This window comes from Oncorhynchus tshawytscha, linkage group LG10 (genome assembly GCF_018296145.1).
Source record: "Oncorhynchus tshawytscha isolate Ot180627B linkage group LG10, Otsh_v2.0, whole genome shotgun sequence".
Taxonomy (NCBI): Eukaryota; Metazoa; Chordata; class Actinopteri; order Salmoniformes; family Salmonidae; genus Oncorhynchus; species Oncorhynchus tshawytscha.
This window is the reverse complement of record NC_056438.1, coordinates 9,640,182-9,665,181: the sequence shown is the minus strand read 5'-3', so window position 1 is coordinate 9,665,181 and position 25,000 is coordinate 9,640,182. Positions and strand designations below refer to the sequence as shown.

The 25,000-nt window shown below is 33.6% G+C and overlaps 1 protein-coding gene across 1 annotated transcript in view; it reads right to left on the bottom strand.

The window, feature by feature from the left end:
• ppp2r5b (protein phosphatase 2, regulatory subunit B', beta) overlaps positions 1–25,000 on the bottom strand; it is a 48,401-nt gene that overhangs the window by 13,897 nt on the left and 9,504 nt on the right. The window contains exons 2-7 of the mRNA XM_042329423.1: positions 24,331–24,527; positions 22,722–22,823; positions 22,388–22,480; positions 13,157–13,287; positions 12,820–12,879; positions 2,931–3,039 (exon numbers count right to left, since the gene is read on the bottom strand). Of these exons, the coding sequence (XP_042185357.1) occupies positions 2,931–3,039; positions 12,820–12,879; positions 13,157–13,287; positions 22,388–22,480; positions 22,722–22,823; positions 24,331–24,527 (692 nt within the window). The remainder of the gene's footprint in view (positions 1–2,930; positions 3,040–12,819; positions 12,880–13,156; positions 13,288–22,387; positions 22,481–22,721; positions 22,824–24,330; positions 24,528–25,000) is intronic.

The window sequence follows — 25,000 nt, the reverse complement described above, 5'->3', positions numbered from 1 at the left end:
TAGCATAACTACGATGGGTTCTAACATGACTAGGATGGGTTCTAATATGACTAGCATGGGTTCTAATATGAATAGGATTGGTTCAGAAATACATAGGACAGGTTCTAATATGACTAGGATGGGTTCTAGCATAACTACGATGGGTTCTAATATGACTAGGATGGGTTCTAATATGACTAGCATGGGTTCCAATATAACTAGAATGGGTTCTAATATGACTAGGATGGGTTCTAATATGACTAGGATGGGTTCCAATATAACTAGAATGGGTTCTAATATGACTAGGATGTGTTCTAATATGACTAGGATGGGTTCTAATATGACTAGGATGGGTTCTAATATGACTAGGATGGGTTCCAATATGACTAGGATTGGTTCTAATATGACTAGGATGGGCTCTAATATGACTAGGATTGGTTCAGAAATACCTAGGACAGGTTCTAATATGACTAGGATGGGTTCTAATATGACTAGGATGGGTTCTAGCATAACTGCAATGGGTTCTAATATGACTAGGATGGGTTCTAATATGACTAGGATGGGTTCTAATATGACTAGGAAGGCTTCTAGCATAACTACGATGGGACCTAATATGACTAGGATGGGTTCTAACATAACTAGGATGGGTTCTAACATGACTAGGATGGGTTCTAATATGACTAGCATGGGTTCTAATATGAATAGGATTGGTTCAGAAATACATAGGACAGGTTCTAATATGACTAGGATGGGTTCTAGCATAACTACGACGGGTTCTAATATGACTAGGATTGTGCCTTTTGCCTCTGGACAACGAAAGAAAGGTGATCTGAAAGCAATTAGAACAGGAGAGAAACAGCATATTGGTGGGTAGCGGTGCTGCGGGTTGAATCATAACCCACAGTTCCCGTGGTTATATCCGATAAACGGCATATGATGAAGTCCTTTCACAGGCAGCGCGTGACAAAACAACTAGCTGATTATTGAGTTGCGGCTGTCAGTGAAAAACATATTGAATATGTGTGAAGATAATGTCGCTTGAGTATCATTGCAAATTTTGAGACAAGAAGTCTGTAAGGGAAGATAGCCTCTCCCCAGAATGCACTGCGCTGTTTCCCCGATAGTTCTTCTGCATTTCTTGTTTCATGTTAATGTACCCTTTGATTTTTTTATTTTGATCAATTCTAAATTAGATATGTGGAGTGCTCCGTGTGAGCAATGATCGTGGGTCTGGTGTCTGTCTTGTTCGTAGTGAGGGAGCCCACGTCCCGGAGCACGTAGCCTACCTGGGTCTGCTGCATGCAAATGTAGGAAAGTGGCCATTTGTGGATGTTTCATTTCTGATTGTCTTAACTCACCATGTCCACCGCTAACAAGCTGAGCTTCTCACTACTTGTTTTTTTCACCTCACACAGGAAGTCATAACAGCCTAATCGTTCCTCACAGTAGGCCTATTTAAAAAAAATCTTTCCCAACATTCTCCCCCTTAATATAATCACCAAGCCTCGGTGTGAAAGAGCAACATATCACAATCTGATGATCCCATATATCCAGTGGAAACGTCATAAAATAGCCTTCCTCTTTCCCTTAATTAAGTAAAAATAGCTGTCTGTTCTGAGCTCATCCGTGCAGGAAACGTTGAGCGCCAGAATAGGCTAGTTGATGCAATGTTGCAAGTTCGCTAGAGATAGCGCAAGTCAGGACAGATAGAAAGGGAGGCAGACAGGCGGACTAGATAGGTTCATGTGATTTGAAATAAGTGGAATTTTTTTATCGACAGACTATATTTTCTCCTGTTTTAATTTGTTGGGTTTATCGATTTTAACTTAGTTGACAAATAGACGTTATAGGCCAACAGCTGCATTGGTCATCTCTGAGTTCCGTGAGCTCGTTTCTACAGCCACCAAGGCATCGCGGTATTTCAGTGTGTTCATATGGCAGAGGCTGATGCTCTGGCATTAGTTTCATTTAAACTTTTCGACTTTCGACCAACTTTTCATTTTACTATAGATTTTTATTATTAACCAGGCAACAATGATTTTTGAGTAACAAAAAACATCATTATTGAAATGAAACTGTTCCAAAATGTGCAGATGAAAATCACAGCTGGCATGCAGGCTGGTAGAAATGGTCAGATAAATTGTAGGCTATGCTTCCGCAAACACGAAACTCACGCGCTGTCTCTGAAGTCTTCATAAAATAATTAACCTCCACATTTCTATGCTGGGATTTTCTAGGCAATGATGTGCCTCATAATATGAAGTCAAACAATGAACTATGTTTTCAACATGCCTCCAGTTGACATTTTAAAGTGGCGAGTGACGCAGATAGTCTGCATAATTTTGTTTTTTCTACTGGTCAATTTGGCCCGAGACAATTGTATTTATTAGTTTAACATATGGCAATTATTGGCTAATGGAAACCCGGACGGTATATACAGATTGAATAGAACTAAACATGTTTTAAACACAAATACATTTACAAAGACACACACATACTGGTGTGGATGGTGTGAGGGTGTGACTTGTTCTGGATCTGCAGCCAGTGTGAATGTAATGTGACTCGAGGCTGCTCTCCAGTGGTCAAGGGTACACATTGCAGTCTCTCATATATTTTTATTTATTTTACCTTTATTTAACTAGGCAAGTCAATAAAGAACGAATTCTTATTTTCAATGACAACCTAGGAACAGCGGGTTAACTGCCTTGTTCAGGGGCAGAATGACAGATTTGTACCTTGTCAGCTCGGGAATTCAATCTTGCAACCTTCTGGATACTAATCCAACGATCTAACCACGAGGCTACCTGCCGCCCCAGGTAGCCTATTTAACAATACTGGGGAACAGAGAGAGAGAGAGAGAGAGAGAGAAAGACATAGAGAGAGAGAGAGAGAAAGACAGAGAGAGAGAGAGAGAGAGAGAGAGAGAGTCTGTCTGTATGTGCGTGACTGACCTGTGCATGGAAGATGGACAGGGACTTGGCTGTGTGTAGAGGGATCAGGACTCGAACCAGGAACTGCTTGTGTTCCGACTTCAGGGGTAGCGCAAACCCGTTTATAATGCTGTAGAGGGGGTGGTGGGGGGGACAGAGAACGATAGAGAAAGAGAGAGAGAGATGATTAGAGAGCAGAGTGGGAGACGGGGACGTTTGGGTGGGCAGATGTGGAGAAAAGATGGAGAGAAAGAGAGAGGGGGATGGAAAGAGAGAGGGGGATGGAAAGAGAGAGGGGGATGGAAAGAGAGAGGGGGATGGAAAGAGAGAGGGGGATGGAAAAGGAGAGGGGGATGGAAAGAGAGAGGGGGATGGAAAGAGAGAGGGGGATGGAAAGGAGTGAGAGAAAGAAAATAAGAGGGGAGAGGTAGAGGAAGAGCAACAACAGGGAGGAAGAGTGGGAGGAGAAAAAGAGGAGAGGAGGAAAAAGGGATTAAGAAAAAGTATAATATCTTGTCATCACCATCTCTGTCTGTCTGTCTGTCTGTCTGTCTGTCTGTCTGTCTGTCTGTCTGTCTGTCTGTCTGTCTGTCTGTCTGTCTGTCTGTCTCTGTCTGTCTCTGTCTGTCTGTCTGTCTCTGTCTGTCTGTCTCTGTCTGTCTGTCTGTCTGTCTGTCTGTCTGTCTGTCTGTCTCTGTCTGTCTGTCTGTCTGTCTGTCTGTCTGTCTGTCTGTCTGTCTGTCTGTCTGTCTGTCTGTCTGTCTGTCTGTCTGTCTGTCTGTCTGTCTGTCTGTCTGTCTGTCTCTCTCTCTCTCTCTCTCACTCCCTCCTTCCCCCAAAACACTGACTCACTCCCTCCTTCACTCAATGGTTCACCCTCTTCCCTCCCTCCCTCCCTCCCTCCCTCCCTCCCTCCCTCCCTCCCTCCCTCCCTCCCCTGTCTCAGCATAAAGTTAGGTTTATGTGTTAATCACGTCAGTGCCAAGGAGAAACTAAAACCAAGTTCAGGTACGAAGGAACAAACCTTCACCAGGACTGTAGATCTGGAGGGCCTAGAGCACCCAATATGTACAGAGGTAAAGATGAACAGATGTACTGAAACACCAGATAAAGAGAACACACCTGATGTAAAGATAAAGAGAACACACCTGATGTAAAGATGTAAAGATAAAGAGAACACGCCTGATGTAAAGATGTAAAGATAAAGAGATCACACCTGATGTAAAGATAAAGAGAACACACCTGATGTAAAGATAAAGAGATCACACCTGATGTAAAGATGTAAAAGAATCACACCTGATGTAAAGATAAAGAGATCACACCTGTAAAGATAAAGAGAACACACCTGATGTAAAGATAAAGAGATCACACCTGATGTAAAGATAAAGAGATCACACCACACCTGATGTAAAGATAAAGAGATCACACCTAAAGATAAAGAGATCACACCTGATGTAAAGATAAAGAGAACACACCTGATGTAAAGTAAAGATGTAAAGATAAAGAGATCACACCTGATGTAAAGATAAAGAGAACACACCTGATGTAAAGATATCACACCTGATGTAAAGATAAAGAGATCACACCTGATGTAAAGATAAAGAGATCACACCTGATGTAAAGATAAAGAGATCACACCTGATGTAAAGATGTAAAGAGATCACACCTGATGTAAAGATAAAGAGATCACACCTGATGTAAAGATATCACACCTGATGTAAAGATAAAGAGATCACACCTGATGTAAAGATAAAGAGATCACACCTGATGTAAAGATAAAGAGATCACACCTGATGTAAAGATAAAGAGAACACACCTGATGTAAAGATAAAGAGATCACACCTGATGTAAAGATAAAGAGAACACACCTGATGTAAAGATAAAGAGAACACACCTGATGTAAAGATAAAGAGATCACACCTGATGTAAAGATAAAGAGAACACACCTGATGTAAAGATAAAGAGATCACACCTGATGTAAAGATAAAGAGATCACACCTGATGTAAAGATAAAGAGATCACACCTGATGTAAAGATAAAGAGATCAACCTGATGTAAAGATCACACCTGATGTAAAGATAAAGAGATCACACCTGATGTAAAGATAAAGAGATCACACCTGATGTAAAGATAAAGAGATCACACCTGATGTAAAGATAAAGAGAACACACCTGATGTAAAGATAAAGAAACCTGATGTAAAGATAAAGAACACACCTGATGTAAAGATAAAAAGATCAACCTGATGTAAAGTCCATAAAGATAAAGAACACACCTGATGTAAAGATAAAGAGATCAACCTGATGTAAAGATAAAGAGAACACACCTGATGTAAAGATAAAGAGAACACACCTGATGTAAAGATAAAGAGAACACACCTGATGTAAAGTAAAGATGTAAAGATAAAGAGATCACACCTGATGTAAAGATAAAGAGAACACACCTGATGTAAAGATAAAGAGATCACACCTGATGTAAAGATAAAGAGACACACCTGATGTAAAGATGTAAAGAGATCACACCTGATGTAAAGATAAAGAGATCACACCTGATGTAAAGATGTAAAGATGTAAAGAGAACACACCTGATGTAAAGATAAAGAGAACACACCTGATGTAAAGATAAAGAGAACACACCTGATGTAAAGATAAAGAGAACACACCTGATGTAAAGATAAAGAGATCACACCTGATGTAAAGATAAAGAGAACACACCTGATGTAAAGATAAAGAGAACACACCTGATGTAAAGATAAAGAGAACACACCTGATGTAAAGATAAAGAGAACACACCTGATGTAAAGATAAAGAGAACACACCTGATGTAAAGATAAAGAGACACACACCTGATGTAAAGATAAAGAGAACACACCTGATGTAAAGATAAAGAGAACACACCTGATGTAAAGATAAAGAGAACACACCTGATGTAAAGATAAAGAGATCACACCTGATGTAAAGATAAAGAGATCACACCTGATGTAAAGATAAAGAGATCACACCTGATGTAAAGATGTAAAGATAAAGAGATCACACCTGATGTAAAGATAAAGAGAGAACACACCTGATGTAAAGATGTAAAGAGAACACACCTGATGTAAAGATAAAGAGAACACACCTGATGTAAAGATAAAGAGAACACACCTGATGTAAAGATAAAGAGAACACACCTGATGTAAAGATAAAGAGATCACACCTGATGTAAAAGATAAAGAGATCACACCTGATGTGTAAAGAGAAACCTGATGTAAAGATAAAAGATCACACCTGATGTAAAGATAAAGAGATCACACCTGATGTAAAGATAAAGAGATCACACCTGATGTAAAGATAAAGAGAACACACCTGATGTAAAGATAAAGAGATCACACCTGATGATAAAGAAAGATAAAGAGATCACACCTGATGTAAAGATAAAGAGAACACACCTGATGTAAAGATAAAGATAAAGATCACACCTGATGTAAAGATAAAGAGAACACACCTGATGTAAAGAAACCTGATGTAAAGATGTAAAAAGAGAACACACCTGATGTAAAGATGTAAAGATAAAGAGAACACACCTGATGTAAAGATAAAGAGAACACACCTGATGTAAAGATAAAGATAAAGAGAACACACCTGATGAGAAAGATGTAAAGATAAAGAGATCACACACCTGATGTAAAGATAAAGAGATCACACCTGATGTAAAGATAAAGAGAACACACCTGATGTAAAGATAAAGAGATCACACCTGATGTAAAGATAAAGAGATCACACCTGATGTAAAGATAAAGAGAACACACCTGATGTAAAGATGTAAAGAGATCACACCTGATGTAAAGATAAAGAGATCACACCTGATGTAAAGATAAAGAGATCACACCTGATGTAAAGATAAAGAGATCACACCTGATGTAAAGATAAAGAGAACACACCTGATGTAAAGATGTAAAGAGAACACACCTGATGTAAAGATAAAGAGAACACACCTGATGTAAAGATAAAGAGAACACACCTGATGTAAAGATAAAGAGAACACACCTGATGTAAAGATAAAGAGATCACACCTGATGTAAAGATAAAGAGAACACACCTGATGTAAAGATAAAGAGATCACACCTGATGTAAAGATAAAGAGATCACACCTGATGTAAAGATGTAAAGATAAAGAGAACACGCCTGATATAAAGATGTAAAGATAAAGAGATCACACCTGATGTAAAGATGTAAAGATAAAGAGAACACGCCTGATGTAAAGATGTAAAGATAAAGAGATCACACCTGATGTAAAGATAAAGAGATCACACCTGATGTAAAGATAAAGAGAACACACCTGATGTAAAGATGTAAAGAGAACACACCTGATGTAAAGATAAAGAGAACACACCTGATAAAGATAAAAGACCTGATAAAGATATCACACCTGATGTAAAGATAAAGAGATCACACCTGATGTAAAGATAAAGAGATCACACCTGATGTAAAGATAAAGAGATCACACCTGATGTAAAGATAAAGAGAACACACCTGATGTAAAGATAAAGAGAACACACCTGATGTAAAGATAAAGAGAACACACCTGATGTAAAGATAAAGAGAACACACCTGATGTAAAGATAAAGAGATCACACCTGATGTAAAGATAAAGAGATCACACCTGATGTAAAGATAAAGAGAACACACCTGATGTAAAGATAAAGAGAACACACCTGATGTAAAGATAAAGAGAACACACCTGATGTAAAGATAAAGAGATCACACCTGATGTAAAGATAAAGAGATCACACCTGATGTAAAGATAAAGAGATCACACCTGATGTAAAGATAAAGAGAACACACCTGATGTAAAGATGTAAAGATAAAGAGAACACACCTGATGTAAAGATAAAGAGAACACACCTGATGTAAAGATAAAAGATCACACCTGATGTAAAGATAAAGAGAACACACCTGATGTAAAGATGTAAAGATAAAGATAAAGAGACACACCTGATGTAAAGATAAAGATAAAAGAACACACCTGATGTAAAGATGTAAAGATAAAGATGTAAAGATAAAAGAGAACACACCTGATGTAAAGATAAAGAGAACACGCCTGATGTAAAGATAAAGAGAACACACCTGATGTAAAGATAAAGAGATCACACCTGATGTAAAGATAAAGAGATCACACCTGATGTAAAGATAAAGAGAACACACCTGATGTAAAGATAAAGAGATCACACCTGATGTAAAGATAAAGAGAAACACCTAAAGATGTAAAGATAAAGAGAACACACCTGATGTAAAGATAAAGAGACACACCTGATGTAAAGATAAAGAGAACACACCTGATGTAAAGATAAAGAGAACACACCTGATGTAAAGATAAAGAGATCACACCTGATGTAAAGATGTAAAGATAAAGAGAACACGCCTGATGTAAAGATGTAAAGATAAAGAGATCACACCTGATGTAAAGATGTAAAGATAAAGAGAACACGCCTGATGTAAAGATGTAAAGATAAAGAGATCACACCTGATGTAAAGATAAAGAGATCACACCTGATGTAAAGATAAAAGATAAAGATAAAGAGAACACACCTGATGTAAAGATGTAAAGATAAAGAGATCACACCTAATGTAAAGATAAAGAGATCACACCTGATGTAAAGATAAAGAGAACACACCTGATGTAAAGATGTAAAGAGAACACACCTGATGTAAAGATGTAAAGATAAAGAGAACACGCCTGATGTAAAGATGTAAAGATAAAGAGAACACACCTGATGTAAAGATGTAAAGATAAAGAGAACACACCTGATGTAAAGATGTAAAGATAAAGAGATCACACCTGATGTAAAGATGTAAAGATAAAGAGAACACACCTGATGTAAAGATGTAAAGATAAAGAGATCACACCTGATGTAAAGATAAAGAGATCACACCTGATGTAAAGATAAAGAGATCACACCTGATGTAAAGATGTAAAGATAAAGAGATCACACCTGATGTAAAGATGTAAAGATAAAGAGATCACACCTGATGTAAAGATAAAGAGATCACACCTGATGTAAAGATAAAGAGATCACACCTGATGTAAAGATGTAAAGATAAAGAGAACACGCCTGATGTAAAGATGTAAAGATAAAGAGAACACGCCTGATGTAAAGATGTAAAGATAAAGAGAACACGCCTGATGTAAAGATGTAAAGATAAAGAGATCACACCTGATGTAAAGATAAAGAGATCACACCTGATGTAAAGATAAAGAGAACACACCTGATGTAAAGATGTAAAGAGAACACACCTGATGTAAAGATAAAGAGAACACGCCTGATGTAAAGATAAAGAGATCACACCTGATGTAAAGATAAAGAGATCACACCTGATGTAAAGATAAAGAGATCACACCTGATGTAAAGATAAAGAGAACACACCTGATGTAAAGATAAAGAGATCACACCTGATGTAAAGATAAAGAGAACACACCTGATGTAAAGATGTAAAGAGAACACACCTGATGTAAAGATAAAGAGAACACACCTGATGTAAAGATAAAGAGAACACACCTGATGTAAAGATAAAGAGATCACACCTGATGTAAAGATAAAGAGATCACACCTGATGTAAAGATAAAGAGATCACACCTGATGTAAAGATGTAAAGATAAAGAGATCACACCTGATGTAAAGATGTAAAGATAAAGAGAACACGCCTAATGTAAAGATAAAGAGATCACACCTGATGCAAAGATAAAGAGAACACACCTGATGTAAAGATGTAAAGAGATCACACCTGATGTAAAGATAAAGAGATCACACCTGATGTAAAGATGTAAAGAGAACACACCTGATGTAAAGATGTAAAGATAAAGAGAACACGCCTGATGTAAAGATAAAGAGAACACGCCTGATGTAAAGATGTAAAGATAAAGAGAACACGCCTGATGTAAAGATGTAAAGATAAAGAGAACACACCTGATGTAAAGATGTAAAGAGAACACACCTGATGTAAAGATGTAAAGAGAACACACCTGATGTAAAGATAAAGAGAACACGCCTGATGTAAAGATAAAGAGATCACACCTGATGTAAAGATAAAGAGATCACACCTGATGTAAAGATAAAGAGATCACACCTGATGTAAAGATAAAGAGATCACACCTGATGTAAAGATGTAAAGATAAAGAGAACACGCCTGATGTAAAGATGTAAAGATAAAGAGATCACACCTGATGTAAAGATGTAAAGATAAAGAGAACATGTCTGATGTAAAGATGTAAAGATAAAGAGATCACACCTGATGTAAAGATAAAGAGATCACACCTGATGTAAAGAAAGTAAAGATAAAGATCACACCTGATGTAAAGATAAAGAGAACACACCTGATGTAAAGATGTAAAGAGATCACACCTGATGTAAAGATAAAGAGATCACACCTGATGTAAAGATGTAAAGAGAACACACCTGATGTAAAGATGTAAAGATAAAGAGAACACGCCTGATGTAAAGATGTAAAGATAAAGAGAACACGCCTGATGTAAAGATGTAAAGATAAAGAGAACACACCTGATGTAAAGATGTAAAGATAAAGAGAACACACCTGATGTAAAGATGTAAAGATAAAGAGAACACGCCTGATGTAAAGATAAAGAGATCACACCTGATGTAAAGATAAAGAGATCACACCTGATGTAAAGATAAAGAGAACACACCTGATGTAAAGATAAAGAGAACACACCTGATGTAAAGATAAAGAGATCACACCTGATGTAAAGATAAAGAGATCACACCTGATGTAAAGATAAAGAGAACACACCTGATGTAAAGATAAAGAGAACACACCTGATGTAAAGATGTAAAGATAAAGAGAACACACCTGATGTAAAGATAAAGAGAACACACCTGATGTAAAGATAAAGAGAACACACCTGATGTAAAGATAAAGAGATCACACCTGATGTAAAGATAAAGAGATCACACCTGATGTAAAGATAAAGAGAACACACCTGATGTAAAGATGTAAAGAGATCACACCTGATGTAAAGATAAAGAGAACACACCTGATGTAAAGATAAAGAGATCACACCTGATGTAAAGATAAAGAGAACACACCTGATGTAAAGATGTAAAGAGAACACACCTGATGTAAAGATGTAAAGAGAACACACCTGATGTAAAGATGTAAAGAGATCACACCTGATGTAAAGATAAAGAGAACACACCTGATGTAAAGATAAAGAGATCACACCTGATGTAAAGATAAAGAGAACACACCTGATGTAAAGATAAAGAGATCACACCTGATGTAAAGATAAAGAGATCACACCTGATGTAAAGATGTAAAGATAAAGAGATCACACCTGATGTAAAGATGTAAAGATAAAGAGAACACGCCTGATGTAAAGATGTAAAGATAAAGAGATCACACCTGATGTAAAGATAAAGAGAACACACCTGATGTAAAGATAAAGAGATCACACCTGATGTAAAGATAAAGAGAGCACACCTGATGTAAAGATGTAAAGAGATCACACCTGATGTAAAGATAAAGAGATCACACCTGATGTAAAGATAAAGAGAACACACCTGATGTAAAGATAAAGAGAACACACCTGATGTAAAGATAGAGATCACACCTGATGTAAAGATAAAGAGAACACACCTGATGTAAAGATAAAGAGAACACACCTGATGTAAAGATGTAAAGATAAAGAGATCACACCTGATGTAAAGATAAAGAGAACACACCTGATGTAAAGATGTAAAGATAAAGAGAACACACCTGATGTAAAGATAAAGAGAACACACCTGATGTAAAGATAAAGAGAACACACCTGATGTAAAGATAAAGAGATCACACCTGATGTAAAGATAAAGAGATCACACCTGATGTAAAGATAAAAGTAAAGAGACACACCTGATGTAAAGATAAAGAGATCACACCTGATGTAAAGATAAAGAACACACCTGATGTAAAGATAAAAGATCACATGATGTAAAGATCACACCTGATGTAAAGATAAAGATAAAGAGAACACACCTGATGTAAAGATGTAAAGAGAACACACCTGATGTGTAAAGATGTAAAGAGAACACACCTGATGTAAAGATGATAAAGAGATCACACCTGATGTAAAGATAAAGAGAACACACCTGATGTAAAGATAAAGAGAACACACCTGATGTAAAGATAAAGAGATCACACCTGATGTAAAGATAAAGAGAACACACCTGATGTAAAGATAAAGAGATCACACCTGATGTAAAGATAAAGAGATCACACCTGATGTAAATGTAAAGATAAAGAGATCACACCTGATGTAAAGATGTAAAGATAAAGAGAACACGCCTGATGTAAAGATGTAAAGATAAAGAGATCACACCTGATGTAAAGATAAAGAGATCACACCTGATGTAAAGATAAAGAGAACACACCTGATGTAAAGATGTAAAGAGATCACACCTGATGTAAAGATAAAGAGATAACACCTGATGTAAAGATGTAAAGAGAACACACCTGATGTAAAGATGTAAAGATAAAGAGAACACACCTGATGTAAAGATGTAAAGATAAAGAGAACACGCCTGATGTAAAGATGTAAAGATAAAGAGAACACGCCTGATGTAAAGATGTAAAGATAAAGAGAACACACCTGATGTAAAGATGTAAAGATAAAGAGAACACGCCTGATGTAAAGATGTAAAGATAAAGAGAACACACCTGATGTAAAGATGTAAAGAGAACACACCTGATGTAAAGATGTAAAGAGAACACACCTGATGTAAAGATAAAGAGAACACGCCTGATGTAAAGATAAAGAGATCACACCTGATGTAAAGATAAAGAGAACACACCTGATGTAAAGATAAAGAGATCACACCTGATGTAAAGATAAAGAGATCACACCTGATGTAAAGATGTAAAGATGTAAAGAGAACACACCTGCCCAGAATCTCCAGTAGCTCTGCTACTCCGTTGAAGTGCTCAGTCTCATAGATGAACCTAGAGGAACACACACACACACACACACACGCAATGTTTCTATTTGCATTTGTTAGTGTATTACCTAAGGATGTTGATCTGTCTGTGAATGTTGTGTGTGTGTGTGTGTGTGTGTGTGTGTGTGTGTGTGTGTGTGTGTGTGTGTGTGTGTGTGTGTGTGAATGAGCGTCTCTGTGTGTGTGTGTGTGTGTGTGTGGTGGTTAGGGAAAATAGAAAATCAATTGTTGGTCCCCAAAAAGTCCTCATAAGTACAGTAAGACATAGCTGTGTGTTTTACCTGAGGAAGATGTTGTTGATCTGTTTACGTATGTACGCCCGCAGACCCAGCAGTTTGCCATAGACACGATGCAGGATGGTCTTCAGGTATTCTCTCTCCCTGGGATCCTCACTGTCAAACAACTCCAACAGCTACATACACACACACACACATATATATGGAGAGAGAGAGAGAGAGCGAGACAGAGAGAGGGAGAAGGAGAAAGAGAGATAGACATTATTACAACAATGTACAGAGACGATAATATAACATTTGAAAATGTCAATATTCTTTTCAAACTTTTGTGAATGTAATGTTTACTGTTCATTTTCATTGTTTATTTCTCTCTTGTTGATTATCTATTCCACTTGCTTTGGCAATGTTAACATATGCTTCCCATGCAAAGAAAGCCCCTTGAATTGAGTGACAGAGAGAGATGAAGAGAGAGAAAGAGAGACAGAGAGAGGAAGAGAGACAGAGAGACAGAGAGAGGAAGAGAGAGAAAGAGAGACAGAGAGAGGAAGAGAGAGAAAGAGAGAGAGAGACAGAGAGAGGAAGAGAGAGAAAGAGAGAGAGATAACTTATCAAAATGCAGACAGCTAAGTAAGTCTGAGAAATACACAAACAGAGACAGGCATATTGTAGACATACCGTAGATATATTGTAGACATACCGTCGATATATTGTATACATATTGTAAATATATTGTAGATATATTGTAGACATATTGTAGACATATAGTAAATATATTGTAGACATATTGTAAATATATTGTAGACATATTGTAGATATATTGTAGACATATTGTAAATATATTGTAGACATATTGTAGATATAATAGATATATTGTAGACATATTGTAGACATATTGTAGATATATTGTAGACATATTGTAGATATATTGTAGACATATTGTAGACATATTGTAGATATATTGTAGACATATTGTAAATATTGTAGACATATTGTAGATATATTGTAGACATATTGTAAATATATTGTAGATATATTGTAGACATATTGTAGACATATTGTAGATATAATAGATATATTGTAGACATATTGTAGATATATTGTAGATATAATAGATATATTGTAGACATATTGTAGATATATTGTAGATATAATAGATATATTGTAGACATATTGTAGATATATTGTAGACATATTGTAGATATAATAGATATATTGTAGACATATTGTAGATATATTGTAGATATAGTAGACATATTGTAGAAATATTGTAGATATATTGTAGACATATTGTAGATATATTGTAGAAATATTGTAGATATATTGTAGATATATTGTAGACATTTTGTAGATATATTGTAGATATATTGTAGACATATAGTAGATGTATTGTAGATATATTGTAGACATATTGTAGACATATTGTAGATATATTGTAGATATATTGTAGACATATAGTAGATATATTGTAGATATATTGTAGATAAAGTAGATATATTGTAGATATATTGTAGACATATTGTAGATATAGTAGATATATTGTAGATATATTGTAGACATATTGTAGACATATTGTAGATATATTGTAGATAAAGTAGATATATTGTAGACATATTGTAGATATATTGTAGACATATAGTAGATATATTGTAGACATATTGTAGACATATTGTAGATATATTGTAGACATATTGTAGACATTTTGTCGATATATTGTAGATATATTGTAGATATATTGTAGATATATTGTAGACATATAGTAGATGTATTGTAGATATATTGTAGACATATTGTAGACATATTGTAGAGATATTGTAGATATAGTAGATATATTGTAGATATATTGTAGACATATTGTAGACATATTGTAGATATATTGTAGATAAAGTAGATATATTGTAGACATATTGTAGATATATTGTAGATATAGTAGATATATTGTAGACATATTGTAGATAAATTGTAGATATATTGGATACATATTGTAGATATATTGTAGATATATTGTAGATATAGTAGATATATTGGAGACATATTGTAGATATATTGTAGATATTGGAGATATATTGTAGATATATTGTAGACATATTGTAGACATATTGTAGACATATTGTAGACATATTGTAGATATAGTAGATATATTGTAGACATATTGTAGACATATTGTAGATATATTGTAGATATATTGTAGATATAGTATATATATTGTAGATATATTGTAGACATATTGTAGATATATTGTAGATATATTGTAGATATATTGTAGATATATTGTAGACATATTTGTAGATATATTGTAGATATATTGTAGATATATTGTAGATATATTGTAGACATATTGTAGATATATAGTAGATATATTGTAGACATATTGTAGACATATTGTAGATATATTGTAGATATATTGTAGACATATAGTAGATATATTGTAGATATATTGTAGATATATTGTAGATATATTGTAGACATATTGTAGACATATTGTAGACATATTGTAGACATATTGTAGATATATTGTAGACATATTGTAGATATATTGTAGACATATTGTAGATATATTGTAGATATATTGTAACATATTGTAGACATATTGTAGATATATTGTAGACATATTGTAAATATATTGTAGATATATTGTAGACATATTGTAGACATATTGTAGATATAATAGATATATTGTAGACATATTGTAGATATATTGTAGATATAATAGATATATTGTAGACATATTGTAGATATATTGTAGATATAAGTAGATATATTGTAGACATATTGTAGATATATTGTAGATATATTGTAGATATATTGTAGACATATTGTAGATATATTGTAGACATATTGTAGATATATTGTAGATATAATAGATATATTGTAGATATATTGTAGATATATTGTAGATATATTGTAGATATATTGTAGAAATATAGTAGATATATTAGACATATTGTAGATATATTGTAGAAATATAGATATATTGTAGATATATTGTAGATATATTGTAGACATATTGTAGATATATTGTAGATATAGTAGATATATTGTAGACATATTGTAGACATATTGTAGATATATTGTAGATATATTGTAGACATATTGTAGACATATTGTAGATATATTGTAGATATATTGTAGACATATTGTAGATATATTGTAGATATATTGTAGATATATTGTAGATATATTGTAGACATATTGTAGACATATTGCAGAGATATTGTAGATATATTGTAGATATATTGTAGATATATTGTAGACATATTGTAGACATATTGTAGATATATTGTAGATATAGTAGATATATTGTAGATATATTGTAGATATATTGTAGACATATTGTAGACATATTGTAGACATATTAGACATATTGTAGATATATTGTAGACATATTGTAGACATATTGTAGACATATTGTAGATAAATTGTAGATATATTAGATATATATTGTAGATATATTGTAGATATTGTAGATATAGTAGATATATTGTAGACATATTGTAGATATATTGTAGATATTGGAGATATATTGTAGATATATTGTAGACATATTGTAGACATATTGTAGACATATTGTAGACATATTGTAGATATAGTAGATATATTGTAGACATATTGTAGACATATTGTAGATATATTGTAGATATATTGTAGACATATTGTAGACATATTGTAGATATATTGTAGATATATTGTAGACATATTGTAGATATATTGTAGATATATTGTAGATATAGTAGATATATTGGAGACATATTGTAGATATATTGTAGATATGGAGATTGTAGATATATTGTAGATATATTGTAGACATATTGTAGACATATTGTAGATATTGTAGATATATTGTAGATATATTGTAGATATATTGTAGATATATTGTAGATATATTGTAGATATATTGTAGACATATTGTAGATATATTGTAGATATATTGTAGACATATTGTAGACATATTGTAGATATATTGTAGATATATTGTAGATATATTGTAGATATAGATATTGTAGACATATTGTAGATATATTGTAGATATATTGTAGATATATTGTAGACATATTGTAGATATATTGTAGATATATTGTAGACATATTGTAGATATATTGTAGATATATTGTAGACATATTGTAGATATATTGTAGATATATTGTAGATATATTGTAGACATATTGTAGATATATTGTAGATATATTGTAGATATATTGTAGATATATTGTAGATATATTGTAGATATATTGTAGATATGTAGATATATTGTAGACATATTGTAGATATAGTAGACATATTGTAGATATATTGTATATTGTAGACATATTGTAGATATATTGTAGATATATTGTAGACATATTGTAGATATATTGTAGATATATTGTAGATATATTGTAGATATATTGTAGACATATTGTAGATATATTGTAGATATATTGTAGATATATTGTAGATATATTGTAGATATATTGTAGATATATTGTAGATATATTGTAGACATATTGTAGATATATTGTAGATATATTGTAGATATATTGTAGACATATAGTAGATATATTGTAGACATATTGTAGATATATTGTAGACATATTGTAGACATATTGTAGAGATATTGTAGATATAGTAGATATATTGTAGATATATTGTAGACATATTGTAGATATATTGTAGATATATTGTAGATATATTGTAGATATATTGTAGACATATTGTAGATATGTAGACATATTGTAGATATATTGTAGACATATTGTAGACATATTGTAGATATATTGTAGACATATTGTAGACATATTGTCAGATATATTGTAGATATATTATAGATATATTGTAGATATATTGTAGATATATTGTAGACATATTGTAGACATATTGTAGATTGTAGACATATTGTAGACATATTGTAGATATATTGTAGATATATTGATATATTGTAGATATATTGTAGATATATTGTAGATATATTGTAGATATATTGTAGATATATTGTAGACATATTGTAGATATATTGTAGATATATTGTAGATATATTGTAGATATATTGTAGATATATTGTAGACATATTGTAGATATATTGTAGATATATTAGATATATTGGAGACATATTGTAGATATATTGTAGATATTGGAGATATATTGTAGACATATTGTAGACATATTGTAGACATATTGTAGACATATTGTAGATATAGTAGATATATTGTAGACATATTGTAGACATATTGTAGATATATTGTAGATATATTGTAGACATATAGTAGATATATTGTAGATATATTGTAGATATATTGTAGATATATTGTAGACATATTGTAGACATATTGTAGAGATATTGTAGATATAGTAGATATATTGTAGATATATTGTAGACATATTGTAGACATATTGTAGATATATTGTAGATATATTGTAGATAAAGTAGATATATTGTAGACATATTGTAGATATATTGTAGACATATAGTAGATATATTGTAGACATATTGTAGACATATTGTAGATATATTGTAGACATATTGTAGACATATTGTAGATATATTGTAGATATATTTAGATATATTGTAGATATATTGTAGACATATAGTAGATGTATTGTAGATATATTGTAGACATATTGTAGACATATTGTAGAGATATTGTAGATATAGTAGATATATTGTAGATATATTGTAGACATATTGTAGACATATTGTAGATATATTGTAGACATATTGTAGACATATTGTAGAGATATTGTAGATATAGTAGATATATAGTAGATATATTGTAGATATATTGTAGACATATTGTAGATATATTGTAGATATAGTAGATATATTGTAGACATATTGTAGATAAATTGTAGATATATTGGATACATATTGTAGATATATTGTAGATATATTGTAGATATAGTAGATATATTGGAGACATATTGTAGATATATTGTAGATATTGGAGATATATTGTAGATATATTGTAGACATATTGTAGACATATTGTAGACATATTGTAGATATAGTAGATATATTGTAGACATATTGTAGACATATTGTAGATATATTGTAGATATATTGTAGACATATTGTAGACATATTGTAGATATATTGTAGATATATTGTAGACATATTGTAGATATATTGTAGATATATTGTAGATATAATAGATATATTGTAGACATATTGTAGATATATTGTAGACATATTGTAGACATATTGTAGATATAATAGATATATTGTAGACATATTGTAGATATATTGTAGATATAGTAGACATATTGTAGAAATATTGTAGATATATTGTAGACATATTGTAGATATATTGTAGAAATATTGTAGATATATTGTAGATATATTGTAGACATTTTGTAGATATAGTAGATATATTGTAGATATATTGTAGATATATTGTAGATATATTGTAGACATATAGTAGATGTATTGTAGATATATTGTAGACATATTGTAGACATATTGTAGATATATTGTAGATATATTGTAGATATATTGTAGACATATAGTAGATGTATTGTAGATATATTGTAGACATATTGTAGACATATTGTAGATATATTGTAGATATATTGTAGACATATTGTAGATATATTGTAGATATATTGTAGATATATTGTAGACATATTGTAGACATATTGTAGAGATATTGTAGATATAGTAGATATATTGTAGATATATTGTAGACATATTGTAGACATATTGTAGATATATTGTAGATAAAGTAGATATATTGTAGACATATTGTAGATATATTGTAGACATATAGTAGATATATTGTAGACATATTGTAGACATATTGTAGATATATTGTAGACATATTGTAGACATTTTGTCGATATATTGTAGATATATTGTAGATATATTGTAGATATATTGTAGATATATTGTAGACATATAGTAGATGTATTGTAGATATATTGTAGACATATTGTAGACATATTGTAGAGATATTGTAGATATAGTAGATATATTGTAGACATATTGTAGACATATTGTAGATATATTGTAGATAAAGTAGATATATTGTAGACATATTGTAGATATATTGTAGATATAGTAGATATATTGTAGACATATTGTAGATAAATTGTAGATATATTGGATACATATTGTAGATATATTGTAGATATATTGTAGATATAGTAGATATATTGGAGACATATTGTAGATATATTGTAGATATTGGAGATATATTGTAGATATATTGTAGACATATTGTAGACATATTGTAGACATATTGTAGATATAGTAGATATATTGTAGACATATTGTAGACATATTGTAGATATATTGTAGATATATTGTAGACATATTGTAGACATATTGTAGATATATTGTAGATATATTGTAGACATATTGTAGATATATTGTAGATATATTGTAGATATAGTAGATATATTGGAGACATATTGTAGATATATTGTAGATATTGGAGATATATTGTAGATATATTGTAGATATATTGTAGACATATTGTGGACATATTGTAGATATAGTAAATATATTGTAGATATAGTAGATATATTGTAGATATATTGTAGATATATTGTAGACATATTGTAGACATATTGTAGATATATTGGAGACATTGTAGACATATTGTAGACATATTGTAGATATATTGTAGACATATTGTAGATAAATTGTAGATATATTGGATACATATTGTAGATATATTGTAGATATATTGTAGATATAGTAGATATATTGGAGACATATTGTAGATATATTGTAGATATTGGAGATATATTGTAGATATATTGTAGACATATTGTAGACATATTGTAGACATATTGTAGACATATTGTAGATATATTGTAGATATATTGTAGACATATTGTAGATATATTGTAGATATAGTAGATATATTGGAGACATATTGTAGATATATTGTAGATATTGGAGATATATTGTAGATATATTGTAGATATATTGTAGACATATTGTAGACATATTGTAGATATAGTAAATATATTGTAGATATAGTAGATATATTGTAGATATATTGTAGATATATTGTAGACATATTGTAGACATATTGTAGATATATTGGAGACATTGTAGACATATTGTAGACATATTGTAGATATATTGTAGATATATTGTAGATATATTGTAGACATTGTAGACATATTGTAGATATAGTAAATATATTGTAGATATAGTAGATATATTGTAGATATATTGTAGATATATTGTAGATATATTGTAGACATATTGTAGACATATTGTAGACATATTGTAGATATATTGGATACATATTGTAGATATATTGTAGATATATTGTAGATATATTGTAGATATATTGTAGATATATTGTAGATATAGTAGATATATTGGAGACATATTGTAGATATATTGTAGATATATTGTAGATATATTGGAGACATTGTAGACATATTGTAGACATATTGTAGATATATTGTAGATATATTGTAGATATATTGTAGATATATTGGAGACATTGTAGACAGACATATTGTAGACATATTGTAGATATATTGGAGACATATTGTAGATATATTGTAGATATATTGTAGATATATTGTAGATATTGTAGATATATTGTAGATATATTGGAGACATTGTAGACATATTGTAGATATATTGTAGATATATTGTAGATATATTGTAGATATTGTAGATATATTGTAGATATATTGGATACATATTGTAGATATATTGTAGATATATTGTAGATATTGTAGATATATTGTAGATATATTGGAGACATTGTAGACATATTGTAGATATAGTAGATATATTGTAGACATATTGTAGATATAGTAGATATATTGTAGATATATTGTAGATATATTGTAGACATATTGTAGATATAGTAGATATATTGTAGATATATTGGAGATATATTGGAGACATTGTAGACATATTGTAGAAATATTGTAGATATAGTAGATATATTGTAGATATAGTAGACATATTGTAGATATAGTAGATATATTGTAGATATATTGTAGATATATTGGAGACATTGTAGACATATTGTAGACATATTGTAGATATATTGTAGATATATTGTAGATATTGTAGATATATTGTAGATATACTGTAGACATATTGTAGATATAGTAAATATATTGTAGATATAGTAGATATATTGTAGATATATTGTAGATATATTGTAGACATATTGTAGACATATTGTAGATATATTGGAGACATTGTAGACATATTGTAGACATATTGTAGATATAGTAAATATATTGTAGATATATTGTAGACATATTGTAGATATAGTAAATATATTGTAAGAGACGGACATTATGTAAGAAGCAGTTTTGTACCTGTAGAACAAACTTCTGGTCAACGTAGCGTTTGGCCATCGAGGGCTGAAAGTCTGGGCTCTCCAGGAAACGCAGAAAGAACTCGTACACCAGCTAAGAACACACACACACACACACACACACACACACACACACACACACACACACACACACACACACACACACACACACACACACACACACACACACACAAGACAAGAGGTAGAGATTAAATTGTAATGCAGATACAAACAGGTTAGGTCTCTGACGGCCCGCTTCACTATTGTTGCTAAAAACAATGAGATTCCTGTCTACTTTGAAAAATGGTACTGTGTGTGTTTGTGTGCATGTGTACCTGTAGGTGTGGCCAGGAGGCCTCTAGAGTGGGTTCATCCTCCTCCGGGTCAAACTCTGGGTTCTCACTGGGAGGTAACGTCCTGAAGATATTCACTGAGATCTGAGGGCAGAGGGAGGGAGGGAGGGAGGGAGGGAGGGTAGCAGAGGAGACGAGACAACGAGGAGGAGGAAGGGGCAGGTAGGAGGAAGGGGCATGTAGGAGCAAGGGGCAGGTAGGAGGAAAGGGGCATGTAGGAGGAAGGGGCAGGTAGGAGGAAGGGGCATGTAGGAGGAAGGGGCAGGTAGGAGGAAGGGGCAGTGGGGGAAGAATAAGAGAATAGAAAAGATCCTCTGTCAGCTTTCTACTCTTCCTCTCCTCCCTCTTCCTCTCCTCCCTCTAGTTCCTCTCTTTCACCCATCTCTCCATCCCTCCTACCTTCACTCTGTCCAAGATACATCCCTCCTCTCATTTGTATCCAACTGTTTCTCTCTACCTCTCCGCAATCCCTCCCTCTCTCATTTCCTCTCTCTACCTCTCTGCTATCCCTCCCTCTCTCTATCTCTCTGCTATCCCTCCCTCTCTCTATCTCTCTGCTATCCCTCCCTCTCTCTACCTCTCTGCTATCCCTCCCTCTCTCTATCTCTCTGCTATCCCTCCCTCTCTCTACCTCTCTGCTATCCCTCCCTCTCTCATTTCTCTCATTTCCTCTCTGCTATCCCTCCCTCTCTCATTCCTCTCTCTACCTCTCTGTTATCCCTCTCTCATTACCTCTCTGCTATCCATCCCTCTCTCATTAACTCTCTACCTCTCTGCTATCCCTCCCTCTCATTTACCTTTCTGCTATCCCTCCCTCTCTCATTTCTCTCTCTCTATCCCTCCCTCTCTCATTTCCTCTCTACCTCTCTGTTATCCCTCCCTCTCTCATTTCCTCTCTCTACCTCTCTGCTATCTCTCTCATTTCCTCTCTGCTATCTCTCCCTCTCTCATTAACTCTCTACCTCTCTGCTATCTCTCTCATTTCCTCTCTGCTATCTCTCCCTCTCTCATTAACTCTCTACCTCTCTGCTATCTCTCCCTCTTTCATTTCCTCTCTACCTCTCTGCTATCTCTCTCATTTCCCCTCTACCTCTCTCTCATTTCCTCTCTACCTCTCTCTATTTCTCTCTCTCATTTCCTCTCTACCGCTCTGCTTTCTCTCTCTCCTCCACTCTGGCTCTTTTATAATTTAATGTTAATCCAGCTGTGTCCCAAATGGCACCGTCTTCACAATATAGTGTGCTAATAGACCGGTCTCCCTCCATCTCTCCCACCCTCCTCTCATCCCTCCATCTCTCTCCTCTCACCATCACTCTCCCCTCTCTCCCTCCCTCCTCCTCTCCTCTCTTCTATTCTCCTCTCTCTCCCTCTCTCCGTTCACTCCCTCCTTCCCTCCTCATCTCCCCTCTCCTCTCTCTTCCCATCTCCCCTCCCTCTCTCCTCCTCTCCTCTCTCACCCCCTCTCCCCTCCTCTCCTCTCTCTTCCTATCTCCCCCTCCCTCTCTCTCTCCTCCTCTCCTCTCTCACCCCCTCTCCTCTCTCTTCTCCCTCCCTCTCTTTCCCCTCCCTCCCTCCCCCTCTCCTCTCTCACCATCTTAATAGCCTCTGGGTAGAGTGGCTCTATCAGAACTCCTCTGCTGGTTGCAACAGACTCCACCAGCTCGTTGAGCGCAGCTCGTTTGATCTCCTTCCCCTTGAGGTCGGCCACACAGTCCAGGAAGTCAAAGAGGACACAGCACTGCTGCAGCTTCTTACAGAACAGGTTATGGAGCTCTGCCACTGGGGCATCTGGAGGAGGGACGCAGAGATGGATGGAGAGATGGAAGGAGAGAGGGATGGAGAGACGGATGGAGAGAGGGATGGAGAGAAGGATGGAGAGAGGGAAGGAGAGAGGGATGGAGAGAAGGATGGAGAGAGGGAAGGAGAGAGGTTAAACAGTCAAAACAGTTTCAACCAACAGGCTGCACTTCTTGATGACAGCAAGGTAATCACATCAAGGTAATCACAGCAAGGTAATCACACCAAGGTAATCACATCAAGGTAATCACGGAAGCAAGGTAATCAGGGATCAGAGGAGGGATAATCGGACAGCAAGGTAATCACAGCAGGGTAGAGAGATGGAGAGAGAGGGATGGAGAGAGGGATGGAGAGAGTGGGACACCAGAGGGAGGATAATCACAGCAAGGTAGGGATCACGGAATCAAGGATGGAGAGAGGGATCAGAGGGAGCAAGGGGATCACAGGATGGAGAGAGGGTAATC